We start from the raw sequence: 26,031 nt of genomic DNA, 5'->3' as shown, positions 1-26,031 counted from the left end.
ATTAACTTCAGTCAACTGTATTTCTCATTCCAGCTGGTCGCGCGATCGCGCACTAACTCGCTTACGATCAGCTTTGCTGATGAAAAACGTCCCTGCAATTTCACGTTCCTCTTTTTTAATCGTTAGGAACTTGGTCTTATCGAACAAAAGTGAACAAAAGTGCTCAAGCTTAGCACTTTTCAGTAAACTGCCAGATACCTGTTTCTTATGTCATTTTGGTGTTTCCTGGCTTGGTCATTGAAACATGAAATGGATACTGCAGTCATCTTGCAGTTTACTGAGAAGAGTGCATTGCACACCTTTGCTCGATTCGACCAAGTTTCTAAAGATTCAAAAACTAAACAGGAACATGATATTGCAGAGAAATTTTTCATCGTAAAGCTGATGGTAAGTGTATTAGTAGTGTGCCATCGCTCGCCCTGCTGTAAAAAGAAATGCTGTTCAATCACAAATGACAAGTTTGTATTGTGCACATGCTCTCGTCATTTTTTTGTGTGGGTAGAAGTGCTACTTTTTCCTTAATATGATTCAATTGATAGTCAGTGCTCTGTATATCGTCTACTCCTTCTTTCTGACAATAGCTTGTGTTGTTTCAAATATAAAGGTCATCTCCCTAGCCTCCCTCTCCCTGCTTATCCTTTGTATCCAGTCTCCCCCTTTGCCTTGCTCAGGCACTTCCTGTAAGTTCATTTTGCTGGAGGAGCTTTTCTGTTTGTTGGGCACAAGTGATACCAATGTATTATACTTGTCATGTGCTTGCATATGCATGGCAGTGCACGATATGGTAAACATGTGCAGTCAAGCACGGCACAAGGTTTGTGAGTGACGCTGGACAAACTCAAACATTAACAAACATCAGCTTTATTGCAATTTTGGAGGCAGTAGCAGCAGTGAAATTAGGTGCAACCAAGTAAGTGCACCTGCAGTAAACATCTACAAATAAGCAGCATAGCAGATTGAACGGGGGAAAAAAAAACTATAAAATTTGAAAGTTGTAAATGGCAGTGACACCACCAAAGCTGCAGTCAACGCTCTAAATATGTACACACTCATAGTAAGATTTTACCTGAATCACTTGTCATATCAGAATACTTAATCCCATGCCGAAAAAACAAAAACAAACAAGTGACAATAACCATTCAAAAGACTGACCTTCATAGACAACGAAAAACCTTGACTGCAGCTGAATGATACAATTTTGTGGTGAAATTAGCTTAGACTTAAGTCATGTATCATGAACCAAAACAGGACAACTGCTGCCTTTGATTGATTGCATTCTAGCCATGCACACTACACATTGCAGACTCGCATAAAAAAAGTAGAAAAGTATGCCATCATAAATAAGCCATTTTATACATTCTCCTCTTCTAAGTACTCATCTTGGCACTTGCCCGGAACTGGGACAAATGTGCACTCAAACATCTGAGGTCAAAGTAGTACACAAAGCTACGATTGTTTTTCTTTCTTTTTGTAAGTAGACAAATGAAGCAAATAAATGTTAAAGAGATGAGGCTGCAAAAAGGACTTGCCGGTTTCATAGTGTCTTCACACAAACAAAAATTTGGCACAACTGCTATGCACAGAAGCAAATTGTGGTCACACCATGCTGCTTAAAGCAGTTTGAGACATGGCTGCAAATGCCCTTATGCACACATGCCGCCAGTTTATGAAAAGACAGGGCCACCAAACGAGAATGGCTGTGTGTGCCTATCTCGCAGTTCAACAGGGAAAGAAAATGAAGGCTCTGTGACACAAAATGAAGGTGCAGTGATTCTATGATGAGTGAACTAAATGCACTCCATGTGTGTTTGTGGGATAACACTGAAATGCATAGATGAAGCAGAAATTCCAAGGCTTTTCTCAGTATGGAGAATAAGAAGCAACCTTCTTTGTGGCAGGATCTTGCAGCACGCTATCATCCACTCAAGGACAAAAGGTTGATCACATGTACACTGCTGCTTGCTTCAAAATAAAGTGGCACAACTAAATACAGGAGACTAGAGTGAATGACATGATAAGAAAATAGACTGCCTTTTCAAAAATGGCTCCTTTGCATGAAGAAAAACACATGTGCAACTATTAAGCAAACAAAAAGAAAACACAAAATGATACCTAGTTTCTAAGTCAGGAAGAAAAGGCTTTTTCCCCTTGACTGAATAAAGCAGTCTTGCTCTAGTGTCATGACTGGAAAAAAAAAAAAATCCAGCTAATGGAAAGCCTGGGAAAATAGCTGCTGTGCAGAAGGTCACTTGTTGCTTGTCCCAAAGTGCATGAAATAGTCTCCACTTCCCACATGCCTGAAATAAAAAAAGACATTTCACAATTAAAAAAAAAAGACAAATTCTGAGTTTTGCAGCATAATGAAAAAAAGCACCAGTTATCAAGAAACGAATTCCCATTTAAAGGGACGCTGAAACCATTTTCGAACACAGTAAGAAAACATTCCCGAACTGTTGAAATGTTGCCCCGTCAACATGAACATAATTGGTTGCTTGTTCTCTCCTGTGGCTTTTGAAATCCCCACCTTTATTGGCCTTGTGCCATATCAACAATGCCATTATGGCAGGCGTGATGGAACATAGACGCCAGTCACTGAGCAATCATTTGACCACAAGCTACTAGCAAGCAAAAGCTCACACACACATGCACACCCTTCGAGATCCGCTAGTAAACGGGGAAGTGGCGGTTGTTAACACGTCTCACTAGTCCTGTCTCCACTCCTTTGTCGCTTTCAGGCACCTTCGTCAGGTGCCAGCCCTGAAAGCGTACCATAAGTGCACCGATAAAAGAAGAGCAAGAAAGAAAGGAGTGATGGGCAGAGCATTATCATTGGCACTGCCCTACCTGAGAGGATCGAATGAGTTGAAGCGGCATGGGAATAACAAACAATGCACTCTCTATACCACCATTCATGCTAGGGCCTTTTCAAAAGTTTATTTGGGAATAGTACATGCCTTTCAGCATGTAGCTTAAGATTAAAGAAAAGGTGCTTGAAGGGTCCCTTTAGAAGTCATGAGAAAACTGCTTATAATGCTCTATGTAACAATCATTGCTGCATTTAGCGCCTAGATTTTCAGCTGCAGCAGTTTGTTTCAATATTTTTCCGATAACCAACTACACACAGCGAGAGAGAGAGAGAATAAACTTTAATAAAAAGACCACGCGAGCTTAGGTAGCTCCTCCGCTCTGCAGTGGGTGGTCCCCTCAGTCCAGGAGTCCAGCGGCCTTAGCTGCCCTTCTCGCTCGATTGACCAGGTTGAACTGGTCTGTCGAGTCGGAGCTGGACAGCGCTGCCTCCCATTGCCGTGTGGTGGGGTGTGTTATGGGTGTTAGCTGTGGTGTGTTTGCGCAAGCCCATACCATGTGGTAAAGTGCTGCACATTGATCACAGTGTGGACATTTATGGGAATACAGCGCAGGGTGTATGGCATGGTAAAGACTCAAATGTGGATATGTGTTTGTTTGGAGTTTTCGCCATATTACGGCTTCCTCTCGCGTCAGAGCATTATGAGGTGGGGGTAGTGTTCTTCGTGAAAGGCGATAGTGTTGTAGGATGTGAGTGTAGGTTAATGGTATGGGCTCTGGTTGGAACTGCTTGGCGCGGTCATCTCGCGGCTCCCGGTGTGCATGCGCTCGGGCGTAGGCATGTGCCTGCTGATTGCCGCGTAAGGACTCATGCCCCGGAGTCCACACGATTTGTATGTATGGTGGCAGCTGGTGCGCTCCATTCAGAATGTGATGTGCAGCCCTGGAAATTTTGGCCCTGGAGTAATTTCTGCATGCCGCCTGAGAGTCCATCTAAACTATGACGCAATCCCACTGCGGTCTCGTCGTGATGGCTAACACTATTGCTAGTTCCTCTGCCTCCGCAGCGCTCACTCTGGAAACCGACGATGCATTTATTTCGGTCCCGCGATTGTCGACTACGCTGGTGACGAATGCGGTGCTTCTTGTGGTGCTGGCCGCGTCTACGTACAAGACATTGGGGTGGTTTCCATACTTTCTCGCGAGCGCCTGCGCTCGGGCTTGTCTCCGTCTGATGTGGAAGTTTGGGTGCATGTTCCTGGGAATCGGTGAGACGTGCATAGTTTCTTGTATTCGTGTTGGGATTTTGGTCAGTGCGCTGGTCTTCCGTACGGAATATCCAAGACGTTCCAAGACGCAGCGTCCCGCTATTGTGCGTAGTAGTCTTTCCTTCTGGCTGGTAAGTGGGCCTCTATGATTTCCCGTGCGTTGTTGTACACCCCTGTCTCCTCGAGGCGAAAAGTAGCCGTTCCGGGTGGGAGTCCGAGCACTTGCTTATACGCCTTGTGTATCAGCCGGTCGAGTACCTCCACTTCCGCGTTCCTTAAATTTAAATATGGTGCCGAGTACGCAATGCGGCTCACAATCAGAGCCTGCACTAATCGGATAAGGTCCTGTTCCTTGAGTCCCCTCTTCCTGCTGGTAATTCGTTGAATCATGCGCAAGATCTGCGTGGTCGTGTGTTGTAGCTTCTGTACTGGCGTATCCTCCGCCCCCGTCCTTTTGTAAGTGTAAGCCGAGGATCCGAAGTCTGTCTACCTTGGTAATCTCTCTAGGACCTATTCGCAGGTGGATGGTTGGTGCCGGGGCTGTTGATCGTCCTCGTGAGCACTTCTCGATTATGAGGAGCTCCGACTTCTCCGGCGCGCATTGCAGTCTGCATGCCTCCGCATAGCTTGCTACGACGTCAACTGCCTCCTGTAATGCTTCTTGTTGTTCTCCTATGGACCCTCCGACCGTCCATATCGTGATGTCGTCTGCATACAAGGCATGTCTGATCCCGGTATTTTCTCGAGTTGGGCTGGGAGTTTCATCATGGCCACATTGAAAAGTGTCGGTGACAGCACTGCTCCTTGTGGCGTTCCTCTGTTACGTGTGTCTATTCGCTGTGACCTCACATTTCCCAGCCCTATTGTGGCGGTGCGATCAGTGAGAAAAGCCCTCACGTAGCTGTACGTTCGTCGGCCGCAATTCGTGTCACTGAGATTGGATAGTATGGCTTCGTGCCCCACGTTGTCAAAGGCTCCCTTTAGGTCTAGTGCGAGAATTGCTTTTGGGCAGCACGGCGTTGCTGCAGTCAGTACTTCCTCTTTGAGCTGCAGAAGCACGTCTTGCGTTGACAAGTTGGGCCGAAAGCCAAACATCGTGTTCGGCATCAGTTGACGCTCTTCGAGAGGCGTCTGCAGCCTGTCTAAGATAACACGTTCCATCAATTTACCAAGGCAAGATGTAAGTGAAATGGGTCTTAGGTTCTCCAGGCAGGGCGTTTTTCCTGGCTTTGGTATCAGTGTAATCTCCGCATGCTTGAATTCCGGGGGTAAGGTCCCTCTGCTCCAGTGTGCATTTAAGAGTTCAAGTATTGCCTGCATGGTTGAATCGTCCAGGTTATGTAGCAACTTCTTGGTGATTCGGTCCTTGCCAGGAGTGGTGTTTCGAGTGAGTCTTGCGATCGCTCGTGTCAGCTCGGAACGCGTTATGTCCCGGTCGAGCTCGCTGTTTTCCAGTCTGGTGTAGTCAGCCGCTGGCTTTGCACCAAGTATCGGCTGGCCAATATATCTACTTTGTAAGGCACACAATAGCTGATCGTCTGTGCCTCCGAAGTTGTGTAGTACTCGGCTCATCGTGTGCTTGCTTTCTCTCTTGCTCTGGGTCGGATCTAGGAGATGTCTGAGTATGGTCCACGTCTTCGCAGTGCCCAGCGTTCCTTGGAGGGAGTTACAGAACTGGTCCCAGTTCTGTCGTGCAAGTTGCTCTGCGTAGCGCTCTGCCTCGTCCGTTAGTTTCGCGATGCATATTTTTAGCTTACGGTTGTGCCGCTGCCTTCGCCATCTTCTAAGCAGACTGTGGCGCGCTTCCCACATGTGTAAGAGGCGCGGATCCACTGCCGGATTGTCCGTGGTGAGTGCAACCTCCTTGGAGTGTTTGGCTACCGATTCCTGCAGTTCTTAATCCAGGCCTCTAGATCGGCTATCGCTTGGGCTTCTTGAGTTTCTCTTTCGCTGCGGAAGTTTGCCCAGTCTGTGATTTTGGTGGAGCGTATCTTTCTCCTTGGGAAGTTTCCCAGGTGTGCCGAGATGTCGAGCATGAAGTGGTCGCTCCCTAGCGTCTCGTTAGTGTTTTACCACTCGACGTTCAGAAGTCTGGACGCGAGCGCAAGATCGGGACAGGTATCGCGGGCCGTGCTGTTGCCTACTCTCGTTGGATATGTCGGATCCGTCACTATCGTAAGTCGGTGGTGTTGTATGACGTTGTACAAGGTTGTTCCCTTTTTGGTATGTCTGATGTACCCCCACGCCTCGTGCGCCAGCGTTGAAGTCGCCTAATATGAGGAGGCCGTTTTGTCCAACTAGCTGCCTCGCTTGCTGCACCAAGTTGTCTAGGGGTCCCAGCGTTTCCTTCGGCAAACTGTATATATTAAGTATAAAAACACTTGTGTTTACCCTGCGCTGCGGCACTATTTCCGTGAAAACGTGATCGATTCCCGTGTCCGCATAAGTGTGGTCTATTGCAGTGAGGTGTTTGCTCGTGAGTGTGGCCATACGTGCTTCTGCTGTCGCATGAGTGTGATACCTGGTGATTCTTGGTGTTTTTCCTGTTTCCTGTAAGGCTATTACATCCAGTGGTGTGTCTTGTTTGGCAACGTACTGCAGCAGCGTCGCCCTCTTGCGAGTGAAGCCACGACAATTCCACTGCCAAACGGTGATGCCTCCATTTTGATCATTCGGTTTTCTGGCCATTTTGGTCCTCTTTTAGCATTTGCTGGAGGGCTGCCTCTCTGTGTGGATAAACTCGCGGCTTCTTGTGGCACTGATCGTTTACCAGAGGGGTGAAAACCTCGTGCAGATGCGTTATCATCTGTCGGATCTCGTCGAAGCCCTTCTCCATTCGCATATGTAGCTCTTCGATGGCTTTCCGGTTTTCGTGAATACCTTTTTCGCAGACTGTTACTCGCACATCGATCGGTTGGGCTGTCGGATTCGGCTCGGGCGGCGCCTCAGTGTTCATTTCCTCGACGGTCTCCTGCACTACCGAGGCAGTGGACGCGCGCTGCAGCGGCTGTGGCGGTGTTCAGGGTTCGGGCGAACTTTCTTGCGCTGGTGGCTTGTTTCGGCTTCGTTCCTCCTTTAGCTGTGCGCGCAATTCGGCTATCTCTATGCGCAGTTCCTGCACTAGGGCCGCAAGCGCCTGTACAGTGTTGTTCGTGTTTGTGTCTGCGTCTCGTGATGGCTGTATGTGGGGCTTGGTTTTGTCATTTTGTCTCTGTGACTTTGGGAGGCAGCGTTCTGCCCAGCTCACCTGTTGTTCCTTGGAGGTCACGTGACTCAGGGTTTTCGACCTACTGCCGGACCTGGTTCTGCTCTTGGACCTGGATCGGCTCTCGGATCTGGATCTGCTGCCGCCTCGTTGTTGCGATGCTGCCCTGGGTCTGGACCTGGAGCGGGTCCGAGATCGGGATCGCTGTCTGCGACCCTTCCTCGGTTGTTCTGTCGTGGTGTTGTCTTTGTGTGCCTGTTCCTTGAGTGGCCTGTGCGACGAGCGTGGCGCTGGTAGCAGTCTCTTAGGGCATTCTTTCGACGCCGTCGCGTGATCGCCGTCACACAACGAACATCTCAGTTTGCAGTCGTGTCCATCACTAGGCTCTGCTGCACCGCATCTTTCGCAGGTGGGTTTATCCGGGTGCGGGCAAATGTCGGTTCGATGCTCCATTTCATGGCACGCGTTGCATACCTTGACCGTGTGTCGATAGGGTAGGCAGCGTAGCTCGCCTCCGTCGAAGGTTATGTACCTCGGCACCGTTCTTCCCTCGAAAGTTATCAATGTGGTCGCACATGGCCCTAGCATCCGCGCTTGTAGGATGTTTCTTTTGTGTGCATACAGCCCGCGCATGAGCTCCGCGTCCGTCGTTCCCCGAGGGATGCCATGGGCCACTCCACGAGCTGAATTCGCCGGTGGTGCGATATATGTGGCCACTGCATACTCCTTGGCGCCGAGATGCACAGTGTTGATGTCTTGTATCTTAGCTGCCATGTCTTCGCTACAGGTGCTCACTACTGCGATATTCTGCTTGCTTTCTATCCGCACGATAAGGTTCTGGGTCAGGGTGGTGCGTGGGTATCCTCCCGCCGTGAGTACTGCTCGGGCGATGACCGGGGTCGGCCACTTCGAAAAGACGAGACCTTCCCTCGGCCTCAGTATTACTTTCAGGTGCTGCTTCAGGAGCGGTGGTGGTCTGCGCGGCGAGCGCTGCTGTGCCTCGGGAGCCAGGTCGGAGTTCTTGGGTGCTTCCTTGCTGCGTTGTTTGCGCCTTTTGACTGTCAGCCAGTCACCTGCGCAGTCGGTGGATTCTTCTTGCAGTTGCGAGGGAGAAGCATCAACATCCATGGTAAGCTTCGAGTGCCGGGGTGGGGCTCAGCCCCTTACTCCTGGCTAGGCCTAGCGGAGCGGTCTCCACTTGCGAACTCTCAAGGTTCCACAACACCGATAAATGTGACTCACAGCCTGGATCTTGGTCTCTACAGACGTAATCCAACTCGCTGCGTCGAATGGCACTATTTCAAAGGTCTAGGACGACTTGGCCTGGAGATAGCGTTTCTTGAACCGGGAGCCCATGCAAGCACGGCCGCTCCTCGCTGACTTCGTCTTCCTCCTTCTACACACAGCGATACTGGCTTGGTAATTCAGAGCTACGACAGCAGTCAGATTGAGTTATCAAACCTGTGGTAAATTTAAGAAAATAACTTACTCTTCACATTGATCAGCATTCGCTGAGCTGGTTGAGTCATCGTACAGGTTAAGGACACCAGAGTCCTGGATCTGTACATTTAGTACGGAGCCGGTGAAGCCCTTGTGATATCGTTCTGCAGTCATTTCTCTTGGTTCAGGGGCACCTCCTGTAAGAAGGAGCGTGTTGATTGGACAGGTCCCTCACAGTCGCAAGAAAGAACTCACCAATAAAGATGTCACTCTTTGTGTTCAGCATCACAAGGAGACCTAGAGATTCACCGTGCACTTCTTTATTATCGATCTTCAATGTGCCCTGTTTTCCAGTTCTGCAATGAAACAATGCACTAGTTTAGCATCCATTCTAGCCTCAAACACAAGGCGACATCAAGCCTTGCAGTCATTGTTCTTTCCATGCAGTGCGAAAGTGCCTGCTGTACAAGCCTAAATGTAGATATGCCATCACAGCTCATTGCCTCTCATTACCAAGGCACCATGTCCTTCCCACCCATTGACAACAAGCATTTTCTCATATCATGTACACTGTCTATGAAACATACAGAGAACTCCCAGATGCACTGTAGTGAGTTCATATTCGGGCCATGGTCTCTGCAGCCAGTATGCAAGCTTAAAATGACACCGAAGGAATGTTATGTTGAGCTAAATTGGTAGCTAGTGATTCGGGAATAGCACGCATAGCATGCACCAAAAATTCTGGAATTTCAAAGGCGGTGTGCAGGTGTGGGAATATTTTGCACAGTGAAGTTTCGCACACAGGTACATGGTACAAGCAGCCAGAAAGTTAGCATTCAGAATGTCCATCATGGATGTGCAAGAAACTAAGCAAAAGAAGTGGCTAGAAAATTTTTCAGCAACGTCAGCTATGCATGACCATTCGAACACATGATCTAGCTCACACAGTCACACATCACTGTAACCATGACTGTAGCAGATCAGGTCCCTCAGGGTTTTTATTTTTCAACTTTACTGCTCCTAATTCAAGACGTCAGTAACTCTATCTCTGCCCTGACACTTGTAGTAGTGTCACACATCCTTGGAATGTCACGGATGTGTGAAAGATCCTGAATAATAAATGATCATCAAGAGCACAATGAGTGTACAGAAGCTCAATTCTTTCTCTCCAATTCCCAAACGTATAACTGTTTTGCAGAGCTCCAAGGAAATTTCAAGGAACCTTTCCAGCACAGTGCATAAATTTAGCTTTTAATTTTTAACCCTTTCCGTGCCAAGAATGAGTCCCACTCGTCCAGGAATTTCCTTACTTCTGCCGAGTGTCACGGACGAGTGGCATTTGTTTCATCATTTCAATGTGGATGCAGCACTATTAAAAGGCATCTGCTCCCCAGAAAACTAATTTTGAGTTGGCTGAAACGAAGTGGAAGCCTGGCTCCACTGAGTTTAAAGAATGGTGGCACGAAGTGAGGTGGCTGCAGCGACGATTGCTGCCTTTTCAATGCTGGAATCACGATGTTTTTGTATGTTTCTTCACCTCAAGTAAACAATTCCATCTGGAAAGCTCTAGCAAATCATGGTCGGAGCTCCAACTTGGTACTAACGATTGAGAGAGGTATTCTGGCAGGTGATTAACCCTGAACAAGCGCGCGTGCATACTCGTACTAACGAGCTGGGTGAAGCGGTGATGGATCTAAGCTGTGCTAACATGTTGAACAATGCGTTTTCATCAGTTTTCACTTAGTGAAATGGGGACACTTCCTGCTCCGCCAACCACAAATATACAGTGCAACATGTCAGCCATCACATGCACAGCAGTTGGGCTTTCATCTGTAATAGAAAATATTAAGTTGTAATCTACTCTCATATTATAAACTTTCTAGACGCCAACAACTTTTTTCATCCTTCGCAGCACGGATTCCGTAGGGGCCTGTCTTGCAAGACCCAGCTTGCACTCTTTCTTCATGACATTCATGCTAATCTTGACAGAAACATTCGAACAGACGCCATATTTTTGGATTACGCGAAAGCGTTTCACAAAATGTCTCATCAGCGCCTATTACGAAAACTTGCTCATTTGCATCTGCATCCTGATATCCTAAAATGGCTCGAACAATTTTTAACAAACCACTTGCAGTATGCCTCAGTTAACAACCACGCTTCTAACGTTGCATCCGTCACATCAGGCGTACCACAGGGATCCGTCCTTGACCCCCTTCTTCTCTTTATTTATATTAACAACTTGCCCTTGCACGTATCCTGCCATATCCATATGTTTGCCGATGACTGCGTCATTTACCGTGCGGTCAATAACATCACTGACCAAACAGCTCTTCAAATTGACCTTGACCACGTACAAGAATGGTGTGTGTGTGATCATTGGCTGATGGCACTTAACGCTAATAAATGCAAACTTGTTTCATTTGCCCGTCGGCATCGCCCGCTTCGCTTTTCTTATCGGATTAGTAACATCTCTGTTGAATTAGTAGAATCTTGCAAATACTTAGGTGTCACCTTGGCTAATGACCTAACCTGGAATGTGCATGTTCCTAATGTCATTTCATCGGCTAACAAAACATTGCGATTTCTAAAACTTCACCTTCGCTTCGCTCCATTGCATTACTGTTAGCCTATGAATCTTTAGTCGGAACGAAACTTGAATATGCATCTTCCATCTGGGATCTGCATCAAGCATATCTCGCCAAAGCCCTTGAGGCAGTTCAAGATCACGCCACCAGATATATTCATTCTAAATAGGTACTCCTACGACGTCAGCATTTCATACTTGAAAAAAGAATCTTCCTTATCGCTTCTATCCTTTCGTCGCCGCATTGCCACCCTCACCCTCTTCCACAGGTTCTACTATTCAACGCCATACATTGTCCCACCATCACGCCGGTCACAACGCATTGGTCATCCGCTGCAGGTAGCACAACCAAACTCACGCACAAATACATTTTCAGCCTCGTTTTTCTACCGAGTATCTAAAGACTGGAATGTCCTTCGTCATCAAGTCACTCCGGTCACCTGTTCATCACAATTCATTCAAGATGTAACAACTTTTTTATCCAACGAAATGAAAGCATTAATAACACTTGTTTGTATATGTTGTATTCCCACCCCTTATGTAATACCCCTACTACGGGGTTTTTAAGGAAATAAAATGAAATGAAATGTAGCGGCTAACGCCGTTGCCTGAGATCACATTCTCCGGGCTATCCCATTGGGTTCACGAGCCCGAGTAAACCAACACGATAGCATCCAGAAAAGATACACCGATATCCTGAGCCACTACAGACTGGGTAGGAGAATCTACCCACCTCTGCATTCCAAGCTGACAAGAGAAGAGGCGGTGATATTCCGCAAACTACAGACTGGCACATTCCCGCATGGCACCCTCCTACACACCACGTATCCTACGAGCTATACTTACAAGTGCGCCTTCTGCTCTGCGCTCATACCCTCTACCACATGGTATGGGAATGTGGGCAAAACCCATCGGCACCACACATCACCGGACCATCGTCGAGCAGTGAGAGACCCAGCTGACAAGCCTGAGCCCTGAAGACCAGCATCGCCCGGTGAGCAGGACCAAGCTATCGGCTTAGGCCCACGGCATCCTGGACTAGGGATGCCACCCACCTCGGACGATTTCACCGTCAGCTCATTTCTGTAGATAAAGTTTATTCCACCGTAGAGCACTGCATGGGTCTGATTTTTCGGCCCAAGCCCGACCCGGGCCCGCTTTACGAGGCCCGAGCCCAGCCCGGGCCCGTAATACAAAGCCCGAGCCCGGCCCGGGCGTACATGACCGAGACCAGCCGGGCCCGGCCCGGGCCCGTGGTTCCAAGCCCGGGCCCGACCCGGGCCCGGGCGTTCATTACTAAGCTTAGCTAGGGCCCGCGTGTGCATGACCAGGCCAGGCCTGTAAGAAAAAAATTCTTTTTTTTACTGGCCTAATGGATGGTCAAAACGCCTCATTGAATATTTAACATAATTACGCGAATTACCTTTTTAATTAATTATTTTACGGCACATCTTTCAATCTACGAATTATAGCCACTGAGCTCGCAAGACTTGGAATGAATTCTCAGGACTGAACCAGTTTCGATATATTAATTTTCAAAATGTCCGACGAAATGCATGGGCATTCCAGTTAACTTTTTGAGGAAAAGCTGTTTTATGCATTGAAGCACAAAAGTAACTGGCCTTAGCGCTAAAATAATGCCATAGTATCGAAACTGGTAATAGTGCGATCGCAAAAGCGGTAACATGGAAATGGTTTCAGGAGTGGTCTTTGTATAATTTATTTTTCCTTACGCGGAAACAATGTTCGTTTTTGCGGAAAAGAAAAAAAATTAGCGTAGCTTGCACTGGTGGCGCAATGCTAAAGAGACAGCGGAGATGATGGGCACCTAGCTAGTCCTTGCTTTTGGGCTAGGCTAAGCACTACCAAGTCATCCCCAGCATTTCCCGGAATTTATTTATTATTGATTGATTATCGATTAGCTATTGATTGCCTATCGATTCTCTATTGCAAGATATTGGCCACGTATTTGGGATAGGCTAAGCACTACCAAGTTATCCGAATTTATTGATTATTGATCCATTAACGATTAGCTATTGATTGGTTGTCGATTGGCTATCGTAAGGTATTGGCCACGTATTTGGGCTAGGCTAAAGTCATCCCCAGCATTTTCAGGAATTTATTGATTATTGATTGATTATCGACTAGCTATTGATTGGCTATCAATTTCCTATCGATAGGCAATTAGTTCCCACCATTCTTAGCTAGAATTAACCAGGCTCAGCTTCGCTAGTTCACAGGTGTATGTGCTATTGCGCTTGGACCCTTTCTGCACTGCTGCCAGGATCGGCCCACATTTTTGGATTCAGCGGACACATTAGGCCCGGCTGAAACAGCTCCACTGTTAAAAATGAGAACTTCATCTGTTTTACTATTTTATTTGATAAGATATAGTCATCTGATAAGATACACAGTCAAGAGAGCGGTGTGGATCTGAGAACAAACGGGGATAACCGATATTCTAGTGGACATTAAGAAAAAAATGGAGCTGGGCAGGCCATGTAATGCGTAGGATGGATAACCGATGGACCATTAGAGCTACAGAATGGATACCAAGAGAAGGCAAGCGCAGTCCAGGACGGCAGAAAACTAGGTGGGTTGATGAAGTTAGGAAATTCGCAGGTGCAAATTGGAATCAGCTAGCGCAAGACAAGGTTAATTGGAGATCGCAGGGAGAGGCCTTCGTCCTGCAGTGGACATAAATATAGGCTGGTGATGATGATGACAGTCATCTTGCACGTGTCACTTCAGCTTGGCACAGAATGCATTGAACCATGCAATGCACAACGGTCGCGTGTGCTCGAAGGCCTACTTAGGCCCTTCAATGAGCGGGCCCGAGTCTGGCCCGGGCCCGTGGCTTCAAGCCCGAGTCCGGCCCGGGCCCGCGGCCTCAAGCCCAAGCCCGACCCGGGCCCGCGGTTTTAAGCCCGGGCCTGGCCTGAGCCCGCCGACAAACGCTTCGGACGGCCCGGCCCGACCCGCGGGCCGGCCCGGGCCCGTGCAGTGCTCTATTTCACCGCCTCTTCTCACATCACATTATACTTGCTCCATATTGGGGGTCAGCTAGGACGTTTGTACTGCTGCAGGGGTGAAAGCTGACGTTGCAAATGTGTAATGTTGCAGTGCAGCCTTCATGAGGGGCCATGTCAGTAAGAAGAGCCAGCCACAGCCATGCTTGAATGTAGCAGGTGCGCTCGAGCAAGGCCATGAGCCAGTAAATAGACCCCTGGTATACTTCCAAAGTGTGTGTGAGAACTCGCTTATACAGTTTTGGCTATCTTTGATGCACCAGTTGTCAGATTGGTATACATCTCCGAAGGAATTTCTTAAATATGAAAATTCAAATGAAAATTAAGACATGTTAATTAATTTGTAACGAATCTCCGGCGCATCTCCAGCGTATGAAATGTAACGAAGAAGTGCCGGTCAGTCAGGCACATCACCAGCGCTTTACGCACGGGGCCGGTTCTGACTGCTTGTAGGGTTCTGATTACCACACCGAGTTCAACCTCTCACTCCTTGCGTATCCTGTCAATAAACACCTTGACATTTGGTGGAGGTGGTGGGTACAACTCCATCAATGCTGGAACTTCGAAGTCGAACCCTTCAATCATCTTGGCCATGTGCGGTGTGGTAGTCAGAACCCTGCGAGCAGTCAGAACCGGCCCTGTGCGTAAAGCTATGGTGATGCACCTGACTGACTGGCACTTCTTGACTACATTTCATATGCTGGAGATGCGCCGAGCTAACCGGCACTTCTTCTTCGTTACAAATTATTCTAATTCGGATATTTTTGTGTTCCTCAGGCAACATGGCCTCTTCATTGCTGTCATTGTACCTTGAAGACACTAGGGAATCAACATCAAAGTCCTGTGAATCAGATTTTTAAGAAGTTCTTGAATTTCTGCATCCTTCAAAAAATGCACAGGCTTTTTGCGCTGCTCCGCCAGGTAAAAAAACGAGAGATGCGAGCAATGCTGATAGTCGATAAGCGTTGTCACGCCATTTATCACATAAGAACAAAGCCTGCCATGCAAGTTTAGTTTAACCAACTTCTGAGTTAGGTGCAACCAGCCTATGGATGCTTCACATTCACAAATCATCTCAGGCATAGCCAGCTAGGGGTACGCATTGGCAGCTAGACAAGTATACATGGGCAAAGCACTTATAGGGTTAATATTTTTTTCACAGCTTTAAGATGGGGTGTGACCTAAAATAAGGCCAATGTATAAATAATGTAATGAATGAATACATCAAACCTGTCAAGCCTACATTTGATCAAACACAATTTTAGATTTTTAAAAATAATTATGCCAAGTTCTTTGAGAAGGATCACAAAGCATGATTAGCTTTAAGTCAATAAAATGATCTGTGGTCTTATTGGACTCCATTATATTCACATTTTATGACACACTGGGTCTCTTATATTTGTTATCCAGACTGTCCAGGACTGGCCGAGAAGCTGCATACACAATGCTCATCGGCTAAAAGTACTGCCTCGGGTAGTCCAGAACTGTCAGGGACGGACATAATGGACAGCCTAGTCGAATCCACTAACTCTTACCTTCTGAGCTCCACTGCATGCAATTGTCCATCATCAACTCTTTCTTCTGACACAATCTCAGCAGGGCCACTTCCCATTTCATAGCTAGAGAGAAAAAACAAATGCACATGAAATGATGCCATGGATCCCAGTTGTGATGTGCTCCACAAAGGGGTTAACCAAAAGTTTACAGAACCAGAGAAACAGAGCCTCCCAAGAACTGCGAATGAACAGCATCAACTCACATTTAGCTTATAGCATGAAGTTGACTTTAAGCAATGGGTTCAGATGCTCTATTATAGATGCATTTCTTTCTTATAGAGTTCCTGCTCATACATTATTTAATGAACATCCCTTACTGTGAAACACCTATGTGCCAGAGCACTATGAAATGCCTATGGTTTTATCAGGTGTTCATATAAAAGTCAAGTCCGCTTACAAGAATCCTCATTGTTACATGGGATTCATTTGTTACAAGTGAGCACTCACAATAACTGGACCTCCAGAAAAAGACAAATACGTTACAAATTTTATTAAAAGTGATGTTTCTAATGCAACCTAAGTTCTCCAACGTGGGACTAACACTCATGGTTGAAAAGACTGAACCAGCATAAATAGGTAGAGCACACAGATGTCACAAAGTCGTGTCTGATTCTTATGCTTGAGTGTTGTAACTGATTACAGAGCTTCAATTCCTTCAGCATTTCTTATGATAACTGTGGTTGCTAGATTTCTAGATAACTGTGGACTTTGATGAGGACACTTCGGAGATGCAATGGAGGCAATCATAGTGGACAACTTTACAATTTGTGGTAGTGGCTCAAACTGCCAGTTTTTACTAATCATGGCTTCAACAATAAATTGCAATTTATTTTATCTTGAGCGACATCATTTATATTGACACATTTCTATGAGGTCTCAACAACTTTCCTTTGCAATCAATGACAAAATACCAAACATGAAATTTGGCCTAAAGCGACATTCCCTGTTCAACTACTCATCATTTCAAGCATGGAATTCTGTGCACACCACATTGCAGAGTTGAAGGCGTTGGACAGTCAAGCGTCAGAACACAAATTTCAACAAAGAGCAATGCATTTGAAGAGAACAAATTGACACAAAGTGTGATGCTGTAGACAATGTGAAAGTAGGATCCATAAAAATGATGCAGTGCCTTAAAATGCTACCTATGTGGCTACACAATCGATTGACATTTTTTTGTTGTATCCTTAGAAATCTTACAAGTAAAGCATCCATTCCAATGTGCCATGCACAGCTCACAAAGCAGTGGGGGCATGAAACATCAGGAGAAATAAGCAGACAAGAGTGCTTTCTCTTACATGAGCGATGGAATGTCAGCTGTCTGCCAGTTTCTTTCATTTGAGACACAGTGCCAATGCCATTACCTATTGTGCAACTTGTGCATCGTAGTATTAATAAACAAATAGTTATAAGTGTCCTATTAGAAGTGGGCTCCGCTACATATATGGACACTTCCAGAATTCTGCCCAGCTGCAAACGTAGGTCAAACTTATGGACACCATTTGTCCATTACAGGTATAGACGTTGCTATGATGACAGAGCCCACAGCACATTTCTACAGTAGTGCATGCACACCTGAATTCAAGGTAGCCATTGACAAGTGCCAACGATAGGTAGTCTTGGCCCTTTGCATCAACACCACGTGGCTGGCCTTGGAACAGCAGGAGTCCATCACGATCCTTTGCCAAGAAGCTGAGCCTGATAACTTCGGACACATTGCTTGCAGTGTGCGTCAGTCTGTCCCTGCTCAGCGCAACCCAGCCATCTCCATGGAAGCTTGCACACTCATCGAAGGTGGTTTCTGCACATAGCAAATTAAGGCGATGCTGTCAAAAAATGTTGCAGGCAGGAAGTAGAATATTTTCCACAGCATGTTTACTTTATTTGTCAGAGAAAATCGAGAGCTGGCAGGATGCTGACGTGTTGAAAGTACAAGAAGCATTGCATTATGGCATCTTTTTCCATGTCATGTCCCCCAACTTTCCACATTACACATGTCTATTTTAAGCAGCAGTTATTGCCGCAAAATGTTGCGAGTAAAATTTTAAAATATACTTGAAAGCACTTCAAATCTACAGATCTTAATATGTCGTGTGTTTGACATGCCAACAAATCTTGAAATCGTATGTGAACAGAACCATAAAAAAGGCATTTGGCTCATGGTTGAAACATTTAATGAAACACTGAGAGCAATACCAATGAGCACGGCAGATTGGCAAGGAAGTGAGGATTTTTAAGAAAACTGGCGCAGTAAGGTTGGCACTCACAGTTGTGGAGCTTCAGCAATAGATGTTATAGGAGCTTCACAGCTGCACTGGCAGCAGCACTGATACACCATGAAGTTATGATCATTACGATGTTGACAATGGTAAAAGCACTGCTATAAATAAAAAGTCGCAGTTCCACCCGAAAGGCGAAGCATAAATTGCGATAGCAAATTAGTAGAGAGCTATAAGGAGTAGGGATAGTAGTTTTATCGGCTGCATAAACTTGACACATTCGCTAACTAACTGAATTAACAAGCGTGGTGTCAGCACGCACAAGCAAACAAATAGATCACAGTCGATGACTGCAGACAACCACTGTCAACACGCTGGCGTAGGGAAGCTCAGCCGCCGCAGCGAGCGAAGGTTCGTGCGGTCTATCGCTTCAACGGAAACTGAGCGGTGAATGCACAGGCAAAGTACAAGAACGCATTTTTTGGCAGAGTAGAAGCCCCCCCCCCCCTTCTGCACTGCCTTCCCGCTTTGCTCCTTTCGCGTGGGAGATTGCGTCGCCAGTTCCCCTTGTGCCCGGTTGCAAGATATGCACTTGGTGCCGCAGCACAGCGTAACCCCCCCCCCTCCCTCCCTCCCTCCCTCCCTCCCTTCCATAACACCATGGCCTTTCGCGTGACGGAAGTCGCGTTTGCTCTCCGCCGTGCATTCACTTTCCGTAATAGCGCACGTCCCCTCGCGCTTTCACTCGCACATACGGCACACGGCAACGATTTTATCGCCCTTGGACTTTATACGAAACCTCACGGCGACGGCAGAAATCCGCTTAAAGTGTCCATATAATTGCCATCGCAAAAATATAATATTTTTCTCCTTCTTCCTTGGCCTTAGTCCCATTCAGTTGCAGGGTCAGCTCTTTTAGACCTCAATCTGTATTTTCTTTAATTTTTGGTCGCAGGCCTGGTGTGGCTGTGGTCTTGCAGCGGCAAGATCGGTGTGCAACATGTCTGCCCAGCAATGTTTCAGCCGACCCCTCAGATGCTTTTCAGGCACTTCAAGGGTGTAGCTGAGGGTATAGCCAATGTGCACTAGTGAGCCAGCATCTGACCTGACCACAGGGCCGTGAGGCAAAAATAGTGCGCTAGATTAGCGACATCACTTGTTTCGACCACGTACTAAATGACATCTACCACTCGTGCATCTCCAGAGTGGTAGTGAACAAAATGCCTCAAATAAAGGACACCCGACGAGAACGACATAGTTGGACGGCTAAATGAAGCCTTTTTAAACAGCACTGTAACCTGGCAATGGTGCGTGGAGCCTCAGAAAAGAGAACGTAGGTCTTCTACTTTTTTGTCTCCTGTACGCTGCCTCATGACACCAGGTGGCATTATCCCCACCCTTCAAAATGGAAGCATTAACCGCGCTCAGCAGCTAGTCCAGATAAGCAAGATACTTTTATAATTTTGGTGGAGAAAAAAGCAGGGAGGTCATTGAGAGGACTGAATCCATTAGAGGCATAGGTAATGGTACAAGGTAGATATAGAAATTTGAAGGAAGCGAGAAAAGGTCAAGGAGATGTAGGTAAAATGCTAGACTGAAAAGCATGTATAGTATACCTGATTAGCTCAAGCAGGTTAGATGACTATTTGTCAGCACCACATTTCAAAGGGGATACAAAAAGATCATCATCATCAAAAACATTGGTTCGATGCTTGAAAACCGCACAACTACTTCGAGAAGTGTTCAATACCAAGAAGTGTTTCAAGTCCTCTCAGGACAAGTTGGAGAAAGAAGCTGGCACGCACAAATCTTGAAGGCTATGTTTTCTTGAAGATCTTGAAGACCAAAACAGATCTTGAAGGCCATCTTTTATTTTTTCTTATTTCATGCACTGGATGCAATTGCGGAGCCAGAAACATGTCATAGACCTCGTGTATGGACATCACTTATTGCGCGGCAGCTTCCAAACTTTCGCACCACCAAAACTATGTGCAGTGGTGCAGCAATGGAAAATTTTAGGTTACAAAAATTATGGCAGAACTCATCTTATGATGACTGTTGACAGTGATGCAAATAGCAATCGAGCAATGCAATGACAAACCATATTCCTGACGTCACGCTCATTCCAGTGTGCAGTGGTAATTCCAAGACTTTCGTTGCTTCGGCTACATGCCACACACTCTGACATCCCACTTTGCTATGGCACTCGCTTGCCAAGGTCGCCCGTGAGCACGGAGGCATGGCGAACAAATTCATCAGTGCAGGTTGGCGCAGCATCCCAACCACTGACTATAGCTGCAATACATGCTCACCTGTTTCACAGTTGGGGCCCTTATAGCCTTTCGGACAATTGCACCTGTATGAGTTGGCCAGTCCAACACACTCTGCATTGTTGTGGCAGGGGTTGATTTTCAGACAGAAGTCATCCTGGTTCTCACAAGTTCTACCTGTAAAGTGATGAAAAAAAAGGCATTACATGGTGCATCCTTTAGTTTCATCATGACTTTCAGTGGCACATTCAAAGCAACACAACATAGTGACATATTTCACCTACTGCTCTGGTAAATAAACTTATGGCCTGTACTTATGCATATCTAGGCATACAGGGGCTGTGAAAATGCTTGTAAACTTTCTCAGACCCATGGCTTAGTCACTGACCCAGCTCAAAAATCAAAATTGCAGCTGCCAGCACCTTTCTTTCTTATTCCCTTGTTCTTCTTACACATTGCATAGAGAGGCCCGCAACTTTTGGATGCCATGAAGTAGCAAATGAAGGTTTATTTGCCAGTTGCCTCCCATAAGTTCACTTACTATATGATGCCATGACTGTGAGTGGCACTGCCTAACAGTCCCAGGACTAATCTTGTTCACATGCACAAATGCCGAAGGAAGTTTGACAGGAGGAAAGCCACAGCTGTTCACACAATTTACTATTATGTGAACGGCGGTGGCTCTCCTCCTGTCAAACACCGCACAGGCAATGCAGAAGATGTGGGTAACGCTCCCACCCATGGCAAGTTGTGTTTTCGTTTCACTCTCATTTCCCTTTTTTTCTTATTACTATTTCTACATTTCATTTATGAATGACAGTTAATTCCCCTTATGTTTCCCTGACCGATTTGTCAGTTGGCTTCAAATGAGTGTAACTAGCAAGTAACTCAGCTTTTCTTATTCTACTTGCTCATTGAGGAGAACCCGCAGCATAGGCAACAATGTATGCTGCTAGTCACCATTACTAACCTTTTTTTCTAAAACACATTAAAATCTATGCCAATTCAAAACTGCTAATCCAAGTTTTCACAATTAAGCTCACTTTCAGAGGCACTGAATACATGCAGCAACCTCTTTGTTGGGCTGCACAGTTCTGACCTCTTTATAACAAAAATGTTGGGCTAAAAAAGATAAAGACAAAGAGAGGAAACACACCACAAGCACTTCATGTGCTCATGGTGTGTTCTCTCCCTTTACCTTTGTTTTTAGAGCTGCATTTTTTACATGAATGCATACCAACTTGCTCAGTTCATTCTCCTCTTTATAACAATGTGAATGGCCAAAATACAACCCCATTTTTAGCATTTATGGTCATTCCTATGCAAAACAAACATGCTAAACAGCCTCAAAGCAGGTGATTTCAAAGTGCTTTGTACTTGCTCCAGTACAGTACCTCTCGCTGTCCTAGTTGTAGCAAATTCTATAAATTGATTTTTGTTTTGTATTTCTTGTGATGCAGATAAAATTTTACTGACTCATTGCTGGAGATGGCAAAATGTTATAGAAATTCACACATGGTGATGGTTAAAAAAAATAGTATGTAGTAGAAGTTTTTGTGACTGCAACCACATATCTACACACTTTCAAGTACCTGTTCTGATGATTCTCCAAAATCATAAAAATGTTTAACAGCCTCAAACTGTTCACATGACAATATTTCGGGACAGAAGCATACCAGCACCCTACTCTCTTGTTTTGAGGAATGTTATGCACAACTTTTGCAAACCAGACTACCCAGAAGACCTGTGCACCAGCAGCAGTTAAGTGCATCAATACAACCACTCCATGCATGTTTAATTTGAGGCTCACAATTAAGCAGTGTTGGTGAGGGTAAAGGAAACACTAGTGGCCCATGTCACATTTCCACAAGAAAAAAGGCATGTCTGCACTTTGCTTACCGCTGTAGCCTGCTTTGCAAAAGCATTCAAAGTCATCTGCTTTGGGGCCTCGTTCCCTGCAAATGCCATGGTTCTGGCAAGGATTCTTCTCGCAAGGGGCCCTGCCACCACAGTCATCCACGTTAGCTGCGTCTACCACTGCACCAACCAAGTCTACACTGACGTCATTCACTTCAATCTGCAAAGAGAAAAATTCGGGACTACAGTCTTAATCATCACCAAGGTCACAATCAGATATACTACTATGATGAAAAAGGATGGCATGCTGGAAACACACCAGCTTTTTCACTTGAACCAAAATTTAACCCAGTGGCTTTTAATCTTTCAATCATCACTTGGCGACCCCCATTCATATATTAAAGCATATCAAGCTACAGTCATAGTAGCAGAAAGAGTATTATTTTCAGTTTATTTTTCTGTAATATTAAGGGGCTCTATACAATGTGTTTCAACAGAGGCATTCAAAAATGCTCATAATTAAGGCACATAAACAATTCATATACGAATCTCTTAAGAATGTCTCATCAGTATTCAAGCATTCATAACCGCTTAAATTTGGAATGAGGGCCTGCATACATACTTACTTGACCGATGGATATCTGCATCAGCCGTTATATTGTTACGTGTGACTTGTTTCCCTAAGAGGTATAATAAATGTTGCAATCTAAACAAGAAAAGGGGTCATGAAAGATCGAAATTTAAACTAAGATCAACAGTGAGCGAACAAGAGAAGCCTCAGCCTGGGGTCAACATTATGATAAGTCTGACAAGGTTGGTAAAGGGAAGTCCGCTTCATGAAAATGTTTCATGGCGATTTTCCATCGGCAATAATTTCTATCATTCTATGATTATTTTTTGAGTGGGAAGCAAATTCCAACCAATGCACAGGATGAATTCATAGGAAGCAAGGAAGATGAAGGTGGAAGTGTAGAAAGGAGCTTATGTAATAGCATATAGGTAGCGCCTACATGGATGCCATTGAAAAGATTATAACTACCACCTAATACACACACTTTTGACCCTGCCTTGGCAGCACTTCCTTTTGAATATTTTATAAGCACTGACAATAAAGTGAGATCGGTGCTGTTCTACGCAAATGTGCACCTTGAGTGGCATCAGCAGTGAGCTGACACACAAGTGCGTAACAAATGTGATTGAGTGTCGTGTGAACGCCGACGCCAAAGAAATGTTTTCTGCATGATGTCAGTGCCAAAAATCTGTTTATATACAGCATCATGCTGTACTGCATGATTACATTTTTTTTAAAGTGCATAAAGCAGCTGCATGAATGTGCTTAAATTACTAAAGCTTTGAGTTTAAGAAGCTTGGCTGTTACACTGAAATGAAGTCTTGCTTATGTCAAAGCTCTCAAAATCTCGAATTCCTTTCCTAAGATTTACGACTTCAAAATCACAAGATTATGGAGTCAAAGATTTATTTGGCTGGTTAAATAAAATGTGCTAACTGACATTTCATCTATGGCATTTATTTAGTTGATCCAAATTCGAAACATAAAATATTCTAGTAGACCCTACAACTGTTTTTAGATTTTTGAAAGAATAAAGCCAGTATCTGGTATGGCTTCATGAATTTTGGCCTATATGATGTGCAGGAACAAGGAAGAACAGATGAAGAGGTTATCCTGTGGCGTGTGACACTTTTTAACTTCTGCCACAAGTGTTCCCCGACTTGTTCTATTGAAATATTGTCAAGGCTTTAGTATTGCAGTACATGAGTGAAAGCTTGCACTTAGTTGCCAAAGAGGAAGTTAGCCACCTGCCTCTGCAAACGTGGCTTACTAGACCATTTTGATTACTGCCAGATAAACAATTGTTGGGCATCATTAACTGATGCACTTGTTAGAGGCATTCATCTTGGGTATTGAAGTTGCTTGTGTTTACACACACATAGTTTCAGTTTTCACGTATTTGATTATTCAAAATTGATAAGGTGGCAGCACCTAGCAGCATCACATTTTCAAAAATGTAAAAGTGGTTCTGATCAAGTTTTGAATTGGAAGAGACAGTCAAAAAGTGCTCATTAATATGTTCCCAGCAGATGTTGCTTCATTATAATTTAATAATAAGTGCACTGATGCAATTTTATTGTCTGTTGCCATGTTAAAGAGTCACAAGCACTTTTTTGGATGCTTCTATTTAAAGAGTACTGACACAATATTTCGAAGCCGAGATAACTTGAGATGTTGATTTCTGTGGACACACACACTTCGTCTACAAAATGAACGGCGAGTGTAGCTTGAAACATGTTTAATTAAAATCAGTTTTAAAGTATGTGCGTGCAGAAAACCACAAAGCGCAGAAGCTCGTGAAATTGAAATCAACAGCGTCTGTCTGTAAACATCCAAGAGCATAACAACAACAGCACTACATCACAAGTTTGTGTTGGCTACCATGCTCCTTGTATGTGCTCTTGCTCGTCCCACGACCTAACTCTTCATCGCTGCACTCCCAGTCTTCCTCGGTTGTTAGTCATAGTGGGATTCTCTCCGTGTCACTGCAACAGTTTTTGTTGTGCCCGTTGAGATTTCCTGCACTATCTACGTTAACTGTGCTGCACTGACCACGCACAAAATGTGAGTACAGAACAATTGTGTCGAGTGCATACTGCGTCAATCACTTCTGCCCAACACATTCAGGGCTGGGTATAGTCATGCATAGGTTTTGAACTGAATTCGTGTGCGCCACTGGACGCAAGGAGTGGACCCCGCTGAAGAGCAGCCACATTAGCTCACCTCATTTCGACCGTAGAAAAAAATTGATTTCACACTTGTGTCTGCTTTTCCTTACTGAAAATTTCCAGAAAGATAGCATTTCATTGTCCAGGTGATTCATTATAACACATGGAACTCTTAATTGCCTGGTTTTTAAGAAAAGAAATGCGACTTTTCCTTCATCTAAAGCCAGTTGTTGCCAAGACGGCACTAGCATGGACCTGCGTTGATGCCTACTGGCAGCTGCTAAAAGCAAAGCAGTTGTTCCAACAGGGTTGCCACGTGGGAAAGGCAGTTGGTTTGAAGATGCCTAGGCCTAAAACTGATCTGCCACATCTAGTATGGTGGTGATTCTTGTCTGCGGAAAATTGTCAGCGCTGGACAACGAAATAAGGATGACAGCGAGGACATCGCAGAGCACGTGTGTACTTGCATGGAGAAAAACAACTAGCAACAATGAATGCGTGCCGGCATCTGCGTCCCCTCTCATAGCTCTTTGAAATCGAAAATTGGACTTATCACTATAAACAAGACTCTAAATAATTAATTGTCGCGCGCTGAAGCAAATGAGGTTTCATGCCGTGATAACTGGGTCATTGGCTACTTATTACAACAGAAAAGACAAGATCCAAAATTTATGTGTCAATGCTTCTTTAAACTCCCTGAACATCATTGGCAACCAGTAATCAATGATAAAGCCAATGACACATGCCAAAAATGAGTGCGCCACCATCAGGTTCAATTGAAGGCAGTGAAATTTGCACATCATATGTGACATGAATGCTGTACCTTGCCTGTAGTTTCACCCTAATGTGGAAGACAGAGCTTCACACAGAGAGCAGGAACTGTATTGCATCAGGTGCCTCACTTGCATATAAGACAGAATGTCAATGGTGCATTTCTGGGGCACAGACAGAATTCTATGAGCTTTCTCGGGTTCCCCTAGGACCAGAGTTTAAGAAACACTGATCTAGCTTTCAGACACTGCAATGTGTATTGCACCTATATTTAAAAAACAAACT

The 26,031-nt window shown here is 45.3% G+C and overlaps 1 protein-coding gene across 41 annotated transcripts in view; it reads right to left on the bottom strand.

Moving 5' to 3' along the window:
- Positions 1–841: 841 nt before the first annotated feature.
- Positions 842–26,031, bottom strand: part of LOC119446815 (basement membrane-specific heparan sulfate proteoglycan core protein) — a 436,128-nt gene continuing 410,938 nt past the window's right edge. For all 41 annotated transcript variants that reach the window (XM_049664395.1, XM_049664396.1, XM_049664417.1 and 38 more), the window contains 7 exons: positions 22,279–22,456; positions 20,422–20,556; positions 17,466–17,691; positions 15,870–15,953; positions 8,974–9,074; positions 8,768–8,915; positions 842–2,297 (listed from right to left, as the gene is read on the bottom strand). In XM_049664395.1, the coding sequence (XP_049520352.1) occupies positions 2,246–2,297; positions 8,768–8,915; positions 8,974–9,074; positions 15,870–15,953; positions 17,466–17,691; positions 20,422–20,556; positions 22,279–22,456 (924 nt within the window). In that variant the 3' untranslated portion in view covers positions 842–2,245. The remainder of the gene's footprint in view (positions 2,298–8,767; positions 8,916–8,973; positions 9,075–15,869; positions 15,954–17,465; positions 17,692–20,421; positions 20,557–22,278; positions 22,457–26,031) is intronic.

Source organism: Dermacentor silvarum, chromosome 3 (genome assembly GCF_013339745.2).
Source record: "Dermacentor silvarum isolate Dsil-2018 chromosome 3, BIME_Dsil_1.4, whole genome shotgun sequence".
NCBI lineage: Eukaryota > Metazoa > Arthropoda > Arachnida > Ixodida > Ixodidae > Dermacentor > Dermacentor silvarum.
Note: the sequence above shows the minus strand (reverse complement) of the source record. Positions and strands in the feature narration are given on the sequence as shown.